The sequence below is a fragment of the Pinus tabuliformis genome, chromosome 2_2 (genome assembly GCF_031772625.1).
Source record: "Pinus tabuliformis cultivar Carrire ecotype Pingquan chromosome 2_2, CPIR1, whole genome shotgun sequence".
Classification (NCBI taxonomy): domain Eukaryota; kingdom Viridiplantae; phylum Streptophyta; class Pinopsida; order Pinales; family Pinaceae; genus Pinus; species Pinus tabuliformis.
In genome coordinates this window covers 179,581,001-179,600,609 of record NC_142300.1, presented here as the reverse complement: position 1 = coordinate 179,600,609, position 19,609 = coordinate 179,581,001, and the positions used below count along the sequence as shown (strand labels likewise).

Here is a 19,609-nt window from a genome sequence, read left to right as displayed (position 1 = left end):
TTTAATACCTGTCAGTGTTGACTTGATACCATGCTAGCCAATGACTCTCTTACCTTCAAAAGGCACCTGAAGGTGAGGTAATAGCTAGCAAATCTAGTCTTCACAATCTTCCACAGCTCCAATCATGAGTGACTACGGAAAATCCCATGCGTATTGCTATGATTTGTAATAAATTTTATCATTTGTTTACCTTTCTTGTACAAATCACCAATCCATTTGTATTGTTGGTTTTTGTTCTTAATAATATCATGCATCAAAAGGTTCATTGTGTGAACCAAACACCCAAACCAAAATATGTTGGGGTATTTATCCTCAATAATTGCTACTGCTCCCTTACAATCAGCAACATTATCAGTGATGACTTGGATGACATTGTATGGCCCAATACGTTCAATTGTGTCAAGTAATGGTTCTGCAATTTTGATGTCGGTCTTGAACATCTCTGAGTCATCATATGTTGAAAGGAAGATGGCACCACTAAAACACATAGCAAGAACACTTATCAATGGCTTGCCTTTTACATTTGTCCATCCATCAGATACAATGTGCACCCCATGCTCAGTCCAAGAATTTGTCATTTTACTCAAAGAATATGATATTTTTGCTTTTTCATAATCAAGTCCAACGGTTCTAGGCTTGTCATACCCAAGGCTCTTGTATCCTTTGGGGGCATCATTTATGCCAGACACCATTTCATGCCAATAAGGTGAGCGAAGAACATTGAATGGTATCCCACTTGCATAGAGAAACTGGTAAAAAATTAATCCACATCATTCCTACACTCTTCATCAAGCAAATCTGATATGATTCTACGCCTTAAAGAGATGTTTTGTTCCTGTGCCTCCATATCTACTGCCATGGGCGGATGTTGATGGAGTTCTTTGTTCATGTGATTGTGAGTTATGTTCAAAGAAACACTTTGATTTTTTAGATTTGTATTGGGCTTCTTCCTCTTCCCTTACGTATTTGGCTCTTTCTGTTGCTGACACACTTCCACAAGCTTTCATTCCCATTGGTTTATCTCCATCCCACAGCTTTTTCCCACAAAGGTGCCTTTTGGCACGAATGTATGAACCTGTGTAAATGTTGTTGCAATAGTTGCATGTAAATTTAGTGGTTCCACCCCCTTTCATTGGTTCAGACCTAGTAACATATTTCCACAATGGGGTTTGGTCTTGTTTAGTTTTTGGGGCCTCATCACGTCCACTCTCCTCCTCCTCACCAAGGTACTCCTCTCCGGGGTTTTCATCAAATCCACTATAACCCACTTCTTCATCCTCTTCTTCATCATGATCAACCCTCTTTCTTCTACTCTCCAGCACCATAATAACCAAAAAATAAACCAACAACAAGAAAATGGCAAGCCATATAGCCATGATGTTTGAATTTTTGAGTGAGAGGAACAAGGGGTACGGAAGACAAGGGACCCAAAACTATGTGCCTCAGAGAACTATAGGGAAGATGTATTTCCCTACATTTGATGGCACTGCCAAGTGCACACCCAGGGCTTGGATTGAAAAGATGGACACATACTTTCAACTCAACCGAATGATAGAGAAGGAAGCCATTAAGATGGCAGCAATGCAATTGGAGGGGGAAGCCCATGATTGGTCATTTCATGGCCTGACCACTTTGGGGCATGCCCAGATAGTTTCTTATGATGACTTCACCCATAGGGTGGTGGAGCGATTGGATCAGAGGGATCCGGAGGCATCTTTCAGGGAATTGACACAACTGCGCCAAACAGGCAACCCAAAGCAGTACTTCTCAGACTTTTGTGTGTGTCAGTGATGGTCCCAGATTCTTCCAAGGTTAGGAGGGTATACACCTTCATTGAGGGATTTGTTGAGCCCCTGTGTGTACTGGTGAAGTCATGCAGACCCTCCATGCTGCAGGAAGCGGTTATGTGTGCCAAAGATTTACAGGGGGCCATCCCCAAGACCAGAGCACCATTTCCTGCACGAACCCCTTTTCCATCGAAGGGGCATGACACTAAACCCCCACCACCGAGGACCACACAAGGGAGGGGGCAGTTAGCTGAGGAGACACGGAAGGACCTCCGGAGGAGGAAGTTGTGCTTCACATGTAGAGACCCTTGGGCACCTGGCCATAGCTGCACTGCACGTAGAGCACATTAGATTGAGGTCTTTTTTGACAGTGACCAAGAGGACGAGGTGGAGCAGCACAGTGGTGGGACAGAGATGGAGAGAATCCGGCGGACAGAGAGCCACCACCACCACCTCCAAGGGGAGGGGCATCTCTTGCCACATCAGGAGGAGTACTTGCTTCTTTATGCGGGATTCCTAAGTTTTTAACACTTAGGATCAGAGGTATGGTACAGGGACAGAGGGTGTCGATGCTGGTGGACAATGGGGCTACCCACAATTTCATAGATGCACAGCTGGTCCAGAGGAGAGGCCTCACCACAGCAGAGTTTGAGGGGTTCTCAGTCCTAGTACTAGGTAACCGTACCATCCAGTATACCAGATATGTGCCCTCCTTGACAGTAGTTATGGGAAACTACTCAATGACAGACCACTTCTTTGTGATCAATGTGCCAGACACCAATGTGGTGACGGGTGTCCAGTGGTTGTATTCCCTTGGGCGAGTCACAGCAGATTGGAGGAAACTTGAGATGGATTTCATGGGCCAGATGGAAAACTAGTGGTCTTGAGAGGCATGCAATCTTATCCACCTCAGACAGTTTTCGCCCACATGATGGAGACAAATCTTCGGCATGGGGACATTGCATGGGCAGTCGAGTTGAGGTTCTCAAAGGTTGGGGGACAGGCGCAGCCACCAACAGCAGACATACAGGCTTTACTAGACAGGTAGTGTTCGGGGACATTCCACCAGGGCAGCCACCAGATAGGGGGTTTGAGCACACCACTGCACTGCAACCACGGTATACAGGCAGTTATCACTACTCCTTACAGGCACCCCAAAGCCTATAAGGACGAGATAGAGAAGGTGATCCAAGAGTTGCTGGCGTTGGGCCATATCAAGCCAAGTTCCAGTCCTTTCGCTTCTTCAGTAGTGCTAGTGAAGAAGAAGGATGGAACCCTCCGGATGTGTATCAACTACCGCGCCCTTAACCGGAAGACTCTTAAGAACCGGTAGCCCATTCCCCGCATTGATGAGTTGATGGATGAGCTTAGAGGAGCCAAGTAATTCTCTAAGATTGATTTGCATTCAAGGTACCACCAGATCAGAGTACGGGATCAGGATATCCCGAAGACAACGTTCTGGTTCCACTATGGGCTCTTTAAGTTTTTGGTCATGCCATTTGGGCTGACCAACATTCCAACCACATTTTAATCTTGCATGAACCATATCTTTCTGGGACAGCTGAGGAGGTTCGTCCTAGTGTTCTTCGATGACATCCTGATCTATAGTCGGAGATGGGAGAAGCACCTCCAACACTTGGACGAGGTATTGCGCATTATGGAGGAGCAGCAGTTTTATGCCAAGCTCTCCAAGTGCGAGTTTGGATTGACAGAGATGCTTTATCTCAGGCATATCATTGGAGCAGATGGGGTGAAGGTTCACGAGGAGAAGATTCGGGCCATCCGAGATTGGCCAGTACCCCGAGATGTGACTACGCTGAAGAGCTTCTTGGGCATTTGCGTCTATTACAGGAATTTCTCAAAGGGTTCTCGCAACTGGCAATGCCTTTGACCGACTTGACCAACAAGGGGGCCTTCGCATGGACTGATGGAGCACAGATTGCTTTATGCATGCATTGGCCAAGTTCCACCAGTACTTGATGGGAAACCAGTTCTAAGTGAAGACTAATCACAACAATCTTCAACATTTCATGGGGCAACAGGGCCTCAATGACAGACAACAAAGATGGGTCAACAAGGTGCAGGCCTATGATTTTGACATTGAGTATGTGCGAGGCAAGCACAATGTGGTGGTCGATGCTCTATCCAAGAGACCAGTTGGGTTATCTCTCATGAGCATCTGCAAGGATTGGAAGGCTCAGCTGTTGGTGGAGTACTCCAAGGACAGGAGGGCATGCGAAGTGCTGGAGGGGACACATGCAGATGAATGTTACCATGTGATGGATGAGGTCATCTATTACAAGGGGCACATTTACTTGGTGCCCAACTCGAAGTTGAGGGAGAGGGTACCCCAGGCAGCTCATGATTCACCACTATCCGGACACCAAGGGTTCTAGAAGACTTACATGGCTATTCGGGAGAGGTTCACATGGAAGGGCCTTAAGGAGGACGTGTTGCAACATGTACGGAGTGTGAGGCCTGCCAGTGGAACAAGGGGGAGTTGACTCACCCTGCAGGGCCACTACAGCCACTTCCAATCCCAGAGGAGAAATGTGAAAGTATTTTAATGGATTTCATCCCTGGGATCCCCACAGTACAGGGGAAGGATTGCATATATGAAGTGATCGACAGGTTGACCAAATTCGCCCACTTTTTCATCATCCCCAGTAGGTACACGGCTACACAAGTTGCCCAGTTGTTCTTCCGAGAGGTGTTCAAGCTACATGGGCTCCCCAAGAACATTGTGGGCGACAGAGACAGCAGATTCATGGGTGGCTTTTAGCAGGAGCTCTTCAGGTTGGTTGGGACGCAGCTCACTCTTAGCACCAGTGATCACCCTCAGATCGACGGCCAGACAAATAGGGTCAACCAGTGGTTGGAGGGGTACTTGAGGAACTATGTGACAGGTTAGTAGAGGACATGGATTTGGTGGTTGCACTTGGGCGAGTTCTACTACAACACCACGCACCGCATGTCTATCGATATGACTCCTTTCTGTGCCCTCTATGGATATGATGCACTAACTTTTCTTGATCTTGTTTTCAGAGACAACCAGGCCCCAAAGGCCAAAGAGAAGGTCCAAGAGAGCCAAGATATTCTCAAGGCTCTCAAGGATACTTTAACAACAGGCCAAAATCAACAAAAACTATATGCAGATCGGCACAGGATAGAGAGGCACTTTGAGGAGGGGGACTTAGTATACATCTGATTGCAGCCTTGTAGATAGTCTATGCTGAAACAAAAGGGGGTCGAGAAGCTACAACCACGCTTCTATGTGCCCTACTGGGTGACTAGGCAGGTTGGGGAGGTGGCTTATGAGCTAGAACTGCCTCCGGGGAGTAGAATCCATAACATATTTCAAGTCTCATGCCTTAAAAAGGTGTTGGGACAACAGTTGACAACAACGGCTAATCTACCCCCGTTGGATGATTAGGGCCATTTGGTGTTGGAACCAGAGGCCATTTTGGAGAATAGGGAGAGGAAACTGAGGAGTAGGACCATCAGGGAATTCTTGGTACACTAGAGGAACTTGTCGGATGAGGATGCCACCTGGGAAGGTGAGCACATACTGGAGCACCCAGCTTTGAGGTTGCTTGAGGGCAAGCAACATTTGGGAGGGAAGGACTGTCATGTCCCTTCTCAAATGTATTAGTCATGGGGTGCAGCCAGTGTTGCACACATCGCGATCGGGATTTAATCGGCGCCGGGAAAAAAGCGGAAAAAATCGTTAAAATCGGGAAAAAATCGGAAAAAACGGAAAAAATCGTTTGGCACAAAAATATTCATTTTTTTTCAATTTTTTTCAATTTTTTTAATATCTAAACCATCTACAACATAAAATAAATACATTGACACATAAATATGATAAAAAAACTAATATATAAGATGTTTAATATCATTTCTAGCGCTAAAATCACACATAACATTGAATCATGTCCTGAATAGTAAGTCCTGAGTCCCAAGTCCAACTCAGCCTCAAAATATCAACAAAAAATATGATAATGTATCTCATCATGTCATAATGTCATATACAATAAAATGAAAGTCTAATCCTATTGATTTCCTCTGCCCCTCTTGCGAGAAAATGGCACAACTTTCTCTTTCCCTCTAGATGTAGAAGCTGGTGCCTGTGGTGGTGGAAATGGCAGTGGAGTCTGACGTGCTCTAGAAGCTGAAGAACTAGTAGTAGCAGCTATAGGAGGCTGAGGTGGACGGAGACCACGTCCTCTACTGGTGGTAGTGGTAGCCCGGGTAGCCCGGGTAGGCGGTGTCACCTCCTCCTCCTGCTCCTCCAACTCCTCCTCCTCCTGCTCCTGCTCCTGCTCCTCCTCCTCCTCCTCCTCCTCCCCCTCCTCCTCCCCCTCATCCTGCACTAACCAATCCTCAGTGGGATCCATGAGAGGCCTCTCGGTCTCAACCCTCCATTCAGCAGTGGTGTCAATCCCATCCAATGAGATGGCTTCCGTATCAGGTGTCTCTTCTCTAGTTGTTTCACCCACAATCGAAGATTGTAGTAGACATAGACCATGTCATTAAGTCTATGGGACTCCAACCTGTACAAAGTTCATGAAATGAAATAATAATTAATAATTAATATTATAAAAAAAATATTGTTTAAAACTTTAATGAATTCAAAAATTTATTTGGAAATTTGCAATATTTTAAATGTTTAAGTGTTAACCTATTGCGCTTCTTGTTGTGTATTTTTTCAAATACACTCCAATTGCGCTCACATCCCGAGGAGCTGCATGTTTGGCTGAGGATGCGTATGGCAAGATTTTGCAAAAGGGGTACTCTGCCACCATACATCTTCCACCATGCGTCTACAACAAAATTACAAATAAAATTTTAAATAAACATAAGAAAAAAATGGAATTTGAAGAAACAATGAAATTTGAAACAAAGTTACAAAGTACATACTACAAACTAAAAAATACCTGGCATTTTAACCGTCCTATCAATGACAGCCATATCAAAGCCAAATAAGCCACCTGACAACTTATATTGCTCAATTTGTCTAGAGATCTCCATACGTTCTTCTGAAGATCTCACCATCTTCTGGACACAGGTTAATAATCCTTCCACGACCTCAACATCAAAATTAAACCCACATGCATAAGAAAATGCAGGGTTCAGGAAAAGCCCAGCAGCATGAATGGGACGATGGAGTGTGTTGTTCCATCGCTCATCAATGACCTTCCATAGAAGGAGTTGTCTCTGGAACCCATCATCTCCCTTGTCATCATAGTAGGACCGAATGGCTTCTTTGGCCCTGTCCATGGCTTCATACAAATAGCCCATTGCGGGCTTCTCACCATCTACCAACCGAAGAACCTTTACCAAAGGTTCAGTGACAGCGCACACCTCCTGCACTCCCGCCCAGAAGTCTTCTTGGTATGAAACAAGTCTGCAGACGGCCTCTCCTTCTGGTTTGCGGCTCATTGGCGAAGAACGCCACTCCTCTGAAACAAACATTCTCTTCAAATCCCACATAGAATTCAAGAGGGATTGAAGAGATATGAAACTCGTCGCAAACCGTGTAATGGCGGGGCGCACCAACTCTTTGTTGTTGGTGCATTTTCTCATCAAGCTAAGCACAGATGTGTGATTGTAAATAAATTTTGTGATGGTTTTTGATGAGTCAACAGCCTCTTTGACAAAGGGAATTTTCCCTATGTCCTCTAACATCAAATCAATACAATGGGCAGCACAAGGTGTCCAAAATAAAGTAGGATGCCTGTCCATAAGCATTCTACCAGCAGCAACATAATTTGCAGCGTTGTCCGTTATGACTTGGACAACATTTTCTGCACCCACCTCCAAAATAAACACATCCAGCAAATCACATAAATTTTTTGCATCTTTGATTTGATGAGTTGCATCAACAGATTTGATAAACATAGTCCCCAAGGGACAACTAACCAAGAAGTTTATAAGGGTTCTCCCCTTTTGGTCAGTCCAACCATCTGACATAACAGTGCATCCTGTTTGTGCCCATGATGCCCTAAAATCCTCCAATCTTTGGGTGCAGTCACGCTTTTCATCTTGAAGAAGCCGGCCTCTGAAATCATGAAGAGAAGGGAGTTTGTACCCCGGGCCAACACTGGCAACAGCATCAAGAGTAGGTTGGAAAAATGGATTATTCCTTATAATGCTGAAAGGAATATAACTCCAGAGGAGAAATTTTGTCATCAACTTGTCAGCTTTTTCTTTTTCAGTTCTTTTCATCATTGAACCGATAGTTGGTTGTGAACCAGGTGTGGTTCGAGGAACAAAATATGATGATGCAGCAAACGGATTGACTGACGCTGCAGTAGAACCTGTGCCACTTGGCCCACTTCCTTCAACTGACCTTTTTAGTTGCCTTTTGAGTTCTTCTTTGGCGTCTCTAGTGTGCTCTAATTCTCCCAATGCTCTCATGGCTTTTTGGATAATTTCAGCATTTGTCTTTAGACAGGGCCCCACATCACGTCCAGGGATTTGTGCAAGGTGGAACTTCAACCTGTACACCCCCCCGAATATTTCCTTTCCACACAACTTGCAATACAAGTTTTGTCTATCATTCGGAGTTTTAGGGTCACCATATTCCCAGAAAGGATCCAATTTCCTTGGCATGTTTGTTTTTGAATTTTGAATTTGCAAACCTATGGAAAAATAAGGATTAGGAAATAGGAATTTAGGATTACATAAATGATAATAGTAAATACAAATTACAATTTAGCATTTGCAAAATTACAAGCTAATTATTTCCAAAATCCCAATTTCTAAACCCAAGTCACCCAACCAAATGCCAAAAAACAATGAAAAATAAAAAAAAATAAACAATGTTTAAAGAAAATGAGAAAATAAAAATCAAAAATTGGTTCTCATAGTCATAACAAATAACCCATCCCAAATCAATGAAAAATTTCCAAAAATTCTTTAAAAACAATGAAAAACAAAGTTTTTATTGAACCAAAACAAAAAAAAATTAATCTACATACCTGGTTTATGGACAAATTGGCGATCTTGGCTTGGATTCCTCCTAAAATCGCTTCGATTCGCTCCCACAACCGACGGCAACCCTCTCCCTCCCTTCTTCTCCTTCTCCTCCGCGGCGGACTGCTGAATGAATAAAAAAAAAATCGTTTTTTCCATATAAAACCCCGCTGCCCGCGCCCCCCGCGATTTTAACCGAAAAAATCGCGATTTTATCGAAAAAATCGCGATTTTTTCGATAAAAATCGCTATAAAAAAAATGGGCGATTTTTTCGATAAAAATCGCGCTTTGAATCGGCAAATTTAAAAAATCGCGATTTTCCGATTTTATCGCGATTTTATCGCGATGTGTGCAACACTGGGTGCAGCTACATATTTTTGGCATCATTTTTGGCTTAGGAGGAGGACCCCACATGCAGAACTTAGGAACTATAGAGAATTCGACTTTATTTCTAGTAGCGAGTTGAATGTGGGGGCCACCCACAGGATTAATTCGAACTTGGCCATTACATGAGTTTGGAGGGAATCGAATTAGTGGAAGGAAGGACCCACATGAGGCTAAGGGGGCCCAATGTGATAAAAGAGGAAGGAGCTCTCATTTTGCGGCATCTTGATCATTTTACAAACAAACTCATCTTTGCACGCTCTACTGCTTAGCGAGTCTACTAGTTGTTTAGCCACGAATCTTCCAAGTGGGAGATTCAACCTCTTCTTTGGGGGACCATCCTTGCCCACCATAGGAAGGTTGTTCCACAAGGATTTTTACAAGTTCAGCACAGTAACACAACTCAGCCAGCCACGCAGAGAAGGGAACTGCATATTTACTGGGCAGCCAGAAACACGCAAGAGGATTTGGAGGCAGCAGGAGGGTCCATAGCTTGTTGGGAGTTTCGGGAGTGGGGAAGGTTGTTTGTTGGGAGCATTTTCGCAGGGTTTTGCAGCGAGCAAGGCCAGTGTTTCAGCAGTACGACTTTATAGGCAGAGGGATTGCGCAAAGGCCTCTGGCAGCTAATTCGTGGTGCTTGGGGGAGCAATCATCTTGGCCAAGAACCATCAGGGGAGCAAGCGGCTAGCCAGCACAGGTGAATCCACCATATCAGTGGAGTTTTCAAAGGGATTTGCAAGTTGTTTCCTGCAAGTCGAATTTGGCAGCAACAACTAGGTAGAGGCCGAAAACCAAAATTCAAAACCAGAGAACTTCCCTTCTGGGTTTTTCTGGGTTTTGTCTAAGGAGTTTGGGGCTGAAAGGATATAATTTTTTGGGCAATTTTTGGGCACATTCCAGCAGGTCGAACTTCAACAAGGCAGTGGTTTACTCGAACAATGCAGTGCAGAGCTAAGTTACCAGAAAACAGATATGGGAATGGATACGGGTACGGGGTTTGAAACAGATACAGCAAATTTTCAAAATATATGGATACGATAAGGCAGGAAACGGCACATATATATATATGTGTGCGTGTGTGTGTGTGTGTGTGTGTGTGTGTGTTAAAAATAAAAATTTCATATTACTATTCATATTTCAAAATCTAGATTATCATCTATGATCTATCATGATTCATCATCATCAATTCAACATATGCCATAAACATTCAAGTCCAATGTTATTTGTTATACTTCTCTAACTAGGTGGCCTATGCTTGATTCTTTTTCAACATTCGAATGCCAGTTAACAAGTGTTAAATTTGGACAACTAGGTCCAAACTCCATGTTCTGATGCTCAGATTAAGAGGCTAATATTTTTGTTGGATTCCTCTTTCTGAGAGGTATAAAATCCATATAAGAATAGTCTTAATCCGATGAGCAGAACTTATATTTTGAATTTTTCTGCTACTAGGGTTTCTGCTGCTAGGGTTTCGCAGAAGTTTGACCAGCGTTGACTTTGGTCAACGCTTGGTCCAAACAAGCTGAAAACTTGTGGGAGGTTCGATTTTTGAAGGCCGTACTACCTGGCACAAAAATCGAGGTCAAAGGGTTGACCATTTTGCTACTGCATTGACTTTTAGCTTGCTCCCCCTGCGTTGACTTTTCAGGACAGCGTTGACTTTTGTAGAACTGACTTGGGTTGACTCATCTACTGGTTGGAGGGTTGTTGTGACACATGCTGGGCTGGCTGACCAAAGGAGACTTTGCTGGTTGAAGCATCCTGTTGACCGCCGAAACGAACACATACATTTTTCTTGTTTCTGATTTGTCTTCTGTAAGATCTGCTTATATGTTCTATCTGCATTTTGCTTATCTACTTGTATGATTGCTGTGAGAAAAGTGAAATTGCTCTTCGCATAGAACATCTCCGAAACTTTACATGGTATCGAAGCTGAGGTGAAGACAAACTCTATCTATAGCAATAATCATCGAAGGTCAATCAACTCAACGGGTCTTCTATCGGTCTCTCGCATAAGAAGGAGACGCAGCTCGATTGGGAGGTTGGAAGATGAGCCCGCGGGCCGGGCGAAGGCCGCAGGTTTGAAATTGGTTTCGGTAACGAGTTCAGGCTTGGACTGGAGGTTACATCGGCGAATTATAACAAGACTGGAGCAGTGGTTCGAACATATATCTGCGCGGTGTTTGGGTGTCCTCTCTTGGACTAACGCGCAGAGATTTATGTGAGAACAGGCTGTCGGGTTCTGAGTATGTAAATCGCGCAAGTTTGTTGACGGTTTGGCACGTGGACAGAGACCAGCGGTAGAACGTAGGTCATTCGTTGGGCTGTCACGTGGACAGATATCTACAGCGTAGAGATCTACATATATTATGGGCTGTCGGGTTGATGCTTCGGTCGAGTGGTTAAACTGAAGATTGATCCGTAGTTAGGTTACGCAGGTCTACCGGTGGGTAGACACGTGAATAAGGATCTACAATAACCGCAGGATCGCTGGTGGATGGACGCGTGGAATGTGATATATATACAGATTTATATATATACGCCGGTGCGTTTGGAGCTAACAGCGAAGTGGTACGCAGGTCTGTCGAGACGACGCGTGGGCTGTGATATATATATGCAGGTTTATATATATACGCCGGTGCGTTTGGAGTAAAACAGTGACGAGAATTGCGCAGGTCTACTGAGACCACACGTGGACATACGAACGCGCAGATTGTATAAGTGCTGGTCACTTAAGTCAATAACGCGGAAGTGGAAGACGTGTTGGATTTCTGTTAACAAATTGGGACAGTAGTGAAACGTACAAGCGTGCAGGACGCGGAGTTTGTATGTATAGCAGACTGTCTGGTTCCAATAAAAGAACTAAAGTTGGCTGCGGAATTGACCGGCAGCATACTCTGGTTGTCTATTGTAAACTCTGGTATTTGGTGCGGCCGTGGTTGAGCCCGGCGCACTGTTTGTAACAAATTGTAAGAGTTTAATAAAACACTGCTGGGCGAACTCGGGTTTGAGTTGCCCTTCCATATACTTTGGTGCAAGCGTCATTATTGCTGTTAATGTGGCCGGTTGATTTAATGTATGTTGATTAATGCGGTTTGTTTAATCAGAAGACCTAGACATCAAAGAAGGGCTAGAGGGAGACCTAGACATCTGAGATATTGCAACTGGTCCATTCTGATCTTTCCGGTATGTTGCCTGTAACATCCCTGGGGGGATGTTCTTACTATATGACATTTACTGATGACTTCTCTCGCAAAACCTGGATATACTTCTTGAAGAAGAAGGATGAGGCTTTCATGTGTTTCCGTACCTTCAAAGCCTTGGTGGAAAATATGACCGGAAAGAAGATCAAGATTTTGAGGACTGACAATGGCACTGAATATGAGTCAAATGAGTTCAAAGACTTTTGCAGAGAAGCTGGCATTAAGAGGGAGACTACCACTGCATATACTCCTGAGCAGAATGGTGTTGCTGAACGCAAGAATAGGACTATTGTGGAAGCTGCCCGTGCCATGCTATGTGACCAGGGTCTTCCAAAGTTTCTGTGGGGAGAAGCTGCAAATACTGCTGTGTACATTCAAAACCGATGCCCTCATTCCGCTTTGGACTCCAAAACTCCCGAAGAGGTCTTCTCTGGTAAGAAACCTGATGTCTCACATTTTAGAATTTTTGGATGTCCTGTCTATTTTCATGTGCCGAAAGAAAAGAGAAGTAAGCTGGATGCTACTGGGAAGAAAGGAATGTTTGTGGGCTACAGTGAGACTTCTAAGGCATATAGAGTCTATGTACCTGGTCAAAGGAAAGTAGAGATAAGCCATGATGTCACTTTTGACGAAGATGCTTCCCTGAAGAAAGTAGTAGATCTTCCTAGATCTGAAGAAAACCATGAAGAAAGACCTGGAAATCTAGAAGAACCCCAGGATGAGACTATGCCTGATGTTGAAGGGCCAATGGACCCTATTGATCCTTCCCCTTCTCGAGGAAAGAGGCCATCATGGCTCAGGGACACCCTCGAAGATGCTGAGGGTCATGCTGCCCCAAGGGGAACATTCCGAGAAAGCAAGAAGCCGTGTAGATACCAAGGGTATCTAGCTGCCATGAGTACTATTATACAATCTGAACCTGGATCTTTTGAGGAAGCCATCAAGCATCAAGTCTGGAAGGATGCTATGCATGAAGAATATGAGGCTATTATGAAGAATGATGTCTGGGATGTGGTCCCGAGACCGAAGGACAAATCTGTTGTCACCGCTAAATGGCTCTACAAGATTAAACATGGATCTGATGGGAGTGCTGAAAAGTTTAAGGCAAGATTTGTTGCCCGTGGCTTCTCTCAAAAGGAAGGAATTGACTATGACGATATATTTGCACTTGTGACTCGATATATCACCATCCGATCCATCATAGCCCTTACTGCTACGCAAGGATGGAGTCTTCATCAGATGGATGTCAAGACCGCTTTTCTGCATGATGCAATAAAGGAAGAGGTGTATGTAGAACAACCTCTGGGATTTGAAGTTCGAGATCGAGACACTTATGTCTGCAGGTTGAAGAAAGCCCTCTATGGGTTAAAGCAAGCACCCAGAGCTTGGTATGAGAGGATGGATAGTTACTTGATGAAGCTGGGCTTCACTAGAAGCAATGCTGATCCAAACCTTTACTTTAAGGTTGAGGAAGGAAAGCCTCTCATTCTAGTGCTGTATGTGGACGACCTCTTCCTGACAGGTGATGACCCTCTCATTCATCAATGTAAGAGGGAGCTTGCTGCTGAGTTCGAAATGAAAGACCTAGGACTGATGCACTATTTCCTAGCCCTGGAGGTCTGGCAGAGACCTGGAGAGATTTTCCTTTCTCAAGGAAAGTATATTGTGAAGCTTCTGGAAAGATTTGGGATGGTGGACTGTAAGTCCGTGTCGACACCCATGGAACTCAACTTTAAGAAGTTGAGTGGCAGCGCTGCAGGGCCTATCTTGGCCAATCCTACTGAGTATCATCAACTCATAGGAGCTTTGATGTTCTTAGTGAACACCCGTCCGGACATATGTTTTGCAGTGAATACTTTGAGTCAACAGATGGTTGAGCCTCATCATTTTCACTGGGTTGGTGCCAAGAATCTTTTGAGATATCTTCGGGGCACGATAAACCATGGGCTGAGATACACTACCGGGAGTGTGATACTCCGGGGATATACTGATGCCGATTGGGCTGGCAGTGTGGTGGATCGTAAGAGCACATCTGGATGCTGTTTCAATCTTGGTTCTGCTTGGATCTCATGGATGAGCAGGAAGCAGAAGTCGGTGGCTTTGAGCACCGCGGAGGCCGAATACATTGCTGCTAGTATGGCCTGTTGTGAAGCAGTTTGGTTGAGGAAGCTCTTTAGTGAGCTGTTCCAACATGTGCTAGATACCACTGTAATACTCTGTGATAATCAGAGTGGGATTCGTATGACTGAGAATCCTGTGTTCCACGACCGATCCAAGCATATTGATATCAGGTACCACTTTATCCGGGATATGGTACAGCGAGGCGCCGTAAGGCTCGATCATATAGGAACTGATGAGCAGGTCGCGGATATTCTCACTAAGCCCCTGGGGAAGGTCAAGTTCCTAACCTTCCGTGAGAGTCTTGGTGTCGTGGAAAGACCCTATGATGTGGGTCCTGTTGGACGATGAGCTCTGGGAGCTCTGGGGGGCTTTGGGGATAGCTTCTCGGAGCTATAAGCACTCATAATGCTTCTGCCCCACCCTTGTGATTATTGAACTGGTTCGCCACTCATTTAATCTGTGCCCCGTATGCATCCTACCCATTGAGTTCAGGGCTCATGGGAAGTACCTCTCATTTGGCCAATGAGGTGTGGAAAAGCTAGAGACTATTAGCAAAGACTGATGGACGCATCAGAGATTGCCGTACTCTCTATCTAGGATGGCATGGTCCAACCACTTGATCTGGGATCAAGATTTGTGAGGTCTGGGACCTCTGGACTGATTATGTCAGTCAGGGAATGATGTCTTTGTGACTGACCCACTTCTGTTCTGAAATAAAGAAGCCAGCAAAGCAAGTTTCGGCGGGATGACTCACGATGTTAATTGCACTAATAGATGGAGTTCTCCCTAGTTGAGAGGGAGTGTTAAATTTGGACAACTAGGTCCAAACTCCATGTTTTGATGCTCAGATTAAGAGGCTAATATTTTTGTTGGATTCCTCTTTCTGAGAGGTATAAAATCCATATAAGAATAGTCTTAATCCGATGAGCAGAACTTATATTTTGAATTTATTATTCTTAATAAATTGTATGTGCAAGGTCAGCCAGTTTTGTAATGTAGGCTCACATGCCCAACAGATGTGTCACACACCCTCATTGATGGATATATATACAGGAAAAGTTGGAGAGAATTTGATGACAACACAACACACATCTTCCTCTCTCATCCTAAAAAGTACGAGCTACCTGGAGGACGAATTTCAGCCACACGTCGGAAGGACGAAGAGGATTTTTCTGCTGCTAGGGTTTCTACTGCTAGGGTTTCTGCTGCTAGGGTTTCGCAGAAGTTTGACCAGCGTTGACTTTGGTCAACGCTTGGTCCAAACAAGCTGAAAACTTGTGGGAGGTTCGATTTTTGAAGGCCGTACTACCTGGCACAAAAATCGAGGTCAAAGGGTTGACCGTTTTGCTACTGCATTGACTTTTAGCTTGCTCCCCCTGCGTTGACTTTTCAGGACAGCGTTGACTTTTGTAGAACTGACTTGGGTTGACTCATCTACTGGTTGGAGGGTTGTTGTGACACATGCTGGGCTGGCTGACCAAAGGAGACTTTGCTGGTTGAAGCATCCTGTTGACCGCCGAAACGAACACATACATTTTTCTTGTTTCTGATTTGTCTTCTGTAAGATCTGCTTATATGTTCTATCTGCATTTTGCTTATCTACTTGTATGATTGCTGTGAGAAAAGTGAAATTGCTCTTAGCATAGAACATCTCCGAAACTTTACAACAAGTTAATTTATTTTGTAGTGCTCCGTGATTCTTAGTTTCTGTCTTCTAAAATAGCTAAATGACACATCCCAGTGGTGAATATCTTGAAAAATATTTGTTTCATGCTTTAGAAGAGCCAACGAAACCCTGTCCAAATATCATAGCAATGAGCAGATTTCATTTCTTTTTTCATGTTTTGAAAATTTGAAATGATGAAAATTGAAATTTTGTTATCAGGCCTTGGCTAAGGAATCTCATCCAAGTGAGCATCATCAAATATCTTGGCTAAAACCAAGATGGTCTTATCTTGCCTTCCTGATTCTTCAAAACAGCACTGATATGGACTAATTCAGTGGCAATATGACCTAAACCTTCTTGGAAATCACTTGCAGAGGTTCATTTTACCTCATGCTTGGCTGTCCTATTCATAAAAGCTAATTTCTTAGCAATATCACAGTGATCTGCAAGAAATTTCAGATCTGATTTATGGTCCAAGTTAGAACTTAGAGGGCAATAGGCCTGCATTCTCACATCAGATTTACATACACAGGAAATGGACAGGAAAAACCTAGGAGAGAGAGAAGATAATTCAAAAACTTCTTTTACACGTGAGAGATGAGAGAGGTTGTATAACTTATTTTTTATTTATTCTTAATTATTACTGAAGTACTTAATTAATAACTTAATGCACTATCATTAACATAATCTAAGTACATAAAATATTAAATAACCATTCACTAAACGTTTAAAGTATATACTGACATGTGGTGTATAAGCTGCTTTGAAATTGACTCTAATGGAGTTTGTTTTATCATCTTGGTATTTTTTGGCTAAGTTGATAGGAATAGAAGCAAGTTTTTTTTACTGAAAAAAATAGAAGCATTTTTCCATACAAGACTCATCAGTTTATGTTTTTGTGTTGTGCAATCGCCGTCTACTAAAAACATTGGTAGATGTAAAATATAGAAATCTCCATCTAACACCTGTAGAGATTATAATTTATCTACAATGCAATTTCCTTTTGTGTGGCTGTTGGTATTGCAATTTCTTTCACAATATATGCCAGGAGAGCTTTAAAAAATTCATGAGTACGAGGGTTGTCGTAATGCAAATATTATACAAGTTAGTCGTGTAGCCAATTTTCAATTTTAAGTTTGTTGTTCCCGGTGGGCAGACTTCAAAACCATTTTTTTGTTGTAAAACGTTTCAAATTTTTCCAAATACATTTCAGAATTTCAGAAAACGTTTTCAAATTTCTAAAACGGCACGTTTTTCCTACAAAAACGCTGTTTGAAAAAAACGTCATGTATCCAAAAACAAAAAACGGCACCAAAACGGTTTTCTGGCGTTTTTCCGGCATTTCGTTCCAGGATCCGGATCTGAAACGGGAAAACGCCATTTTGGGGGTTAGGGTAGCCGTTTCCGGCAACTTAGGTGCAGAGTGGTGCAGCAACTGAGCAGCCTTCAGCTCAGCGATTTCATCACCTAGGTTTTGTCAAGCTTGTCCTTAATACAAGCTTGGGTGCACCATTCTCTTTATATTGTACCCAGATCTCAGATTTTTATAATATATGGCTCAATAGTTCCAGATTTACAATGTTTTCGTGGATATCTTATGCATGTTTATAATTCTATGTTGTTGCACTGTTTATTTGTTTAAATATCACTCACATTCCTACTTAGGAACATTACAGTGGTATCAATGCCTAGATCTTGGCTCAGTTTTCGGGTTTGTTTCTTATGAGAGGAGAAGACCAACAGAACATCACTTACGAGAGGCAGAAATACGGAGCAAAAAAAGGGAGTTAGAAATTACGCCAAATACGGAGGAAAGAGGGAAAGCTGTAGCTGGAGAGGAGGAAATGGCAAAGCACAAGAGCAGAGAGGAGATGGCTTTCGATAGCCTCCTGAGGGCCTTGAGTGACTTGGCGAAGGGGCAAAAAGACATGTTGGAGGAGATCAAGTCACAAAATAGAGATAGGGCCACACTTAGAGGGTTTTTATGTGGAGAAACTCCTCACCAGCAATGCAGCGCCCTTTAGTTAGTGTGCCAACTAGGGCTACACTACCCTCTTTTGTGCTAGTGGCACAAATCGAACCAGCAAGGTAGGAAGACACTCCTCAGATGGGGGATTACTTCAGAGAGTGGCCAGGGGATGGACGAAGACTTCAAAGAAGCCCTCTCCTTTAGAGATTACTGCAAGCTCAAGCAGAGTGAGAGGAAAAAGGGGTATGGAGGACAAGGACCCAAAACTATGAGTTGCAGAGAATTATAGGGAGGATGTATTTCCCTACATTTGATGGCACTGCCAAGTGCACAGCGAAGGCTTGGGTTGAAAATATGGACACATACTTTCAACTCAACCAGATGACGGAGCAGGAATCCATTAAAATGGCAGCGCTACACTTGGAGGGGGAAGCCCATGACTGATGGTTTCACGGCCTGACCACTTTGGGGCATGCCCAGATAGTTTCTTATGAGGACTTCACCTGCAGAGTGGTGAAGCGATTTGATCAGAGGGATCCGGAGGCATCTTTCAGGGAATTGACCCAACTGCGCCAAACAAGCAACCCAGAGCAGTACTTCTCAGACTTTTTGTGTGTGTCAATGATGCTCCCGGATCTGTCCGTGGCCAGGAGGGTATACAACTTGCTTGAGCGCCTGCGTGGATTGGTAAAATCACGCAGACCCTCCATGCTGCACGAAGCGGTTGTCTGTGCCAAAGATTTACAGGGGGCCATCCCCAAGACCAGAGCGCCATTTCCTACACGAACCCCTTTTCCACAGAAGGGGCATGGCACTAGACCCCCACCATCGAGGACCACACAAGGGAGGGGGCAGTTAGATGAGGAGACATGGAAGGACCTCCAGAGGAGGAAGCTGTGCTTCACATGCAGAGAGCCTTGGGCACCTGGCCATAGGTGCACTGCAGGTAGAGCACATTACATTGAGGTCTTTTCTAACAGTGACCAGGAGGACGAGGTGGAGTAGGATTGTGGTGGGACAGATGGAGAGAGTCTGGTGGACAGAGGGCCACCACCACCACCTCCACAGGGAGGGGCATATCTTGCCACATCAAGAGGAGTCCTCACTTCTTTATGTGGGATTCCTAAGTTTTTGACACTTAGGATCAGAGGTATGGTACAGGCACAGAGGTTGTCGGTGCTGGTGGACAGTGGGGCAACCCACAATTTCATAGATGCACAGCTGGTCTAGAGGAGGGGCCTCAACACAACAAAATTTGAGGGGTTCTCAGTCCTAATACTAGGTGACCGTACCATCCAGTGTACCAGATACGTGCGCTTCCTGACAGTAGTTATGGAAAACTATTCGATCACATACCACTTCTTTGTGGTCGATGTGCCTAACACCAACATGGTGATGCGTTTCTAGTGGTTGTATCCCCTTGGGTGAGTCACGACAGATTGGACGAAACCTAAGATGGAGTTCAACGGGCAAGATGGCAAACTGGTGGTCTTGAGAGGC

The 19,609-nt window shown here is 44.1% G+C and overlaps 2 protein-coding genes across 2 annotated transcripts in view; both read right to left on the bottom strand.

The window, feature by feature from the left end:
• The window catches only part of LOC149191989 (uncharacterized), a 458,880-nt gene that overhangs the window by 193,339 nt on the left and 245,932 nt on the right, over positions 1-19,609 (bottom strand). The gene's annotated exons all lie outside the window — the stretch shown is intronic.
• Positions 6,121-8,968, bottom strand: LOC149191990 (uncharacterized). Its single transcript, XM_089406290.1, has 2 exons — positions 6,469-8,968; positions 6,121-6,340 (listed from the first exon to the last, which is right to left on the bottom strand). The coding sequence occupies exon 1, from the start codon at positions 8,400-8,402 to the stop codon at positions 6,714-6,716; it is 1,689 nt and encodes a 562-aa protein (XP_089262416.1). The 5' UTR covers positions 8,403-8,968; the 3' UTR covers positions 6,121-6,340; positions 6,469-6,713.

Bases quoted from the DNA above. Each gene is read 5' to 3' on its own strand.
- LOC149191990 (XM_089406290.1), bottom strand. From the start codon at position 8,402: ATGCCAAGGAAATTGGATCCTTTCTGGGAATATGGTGACCCTAAAACT.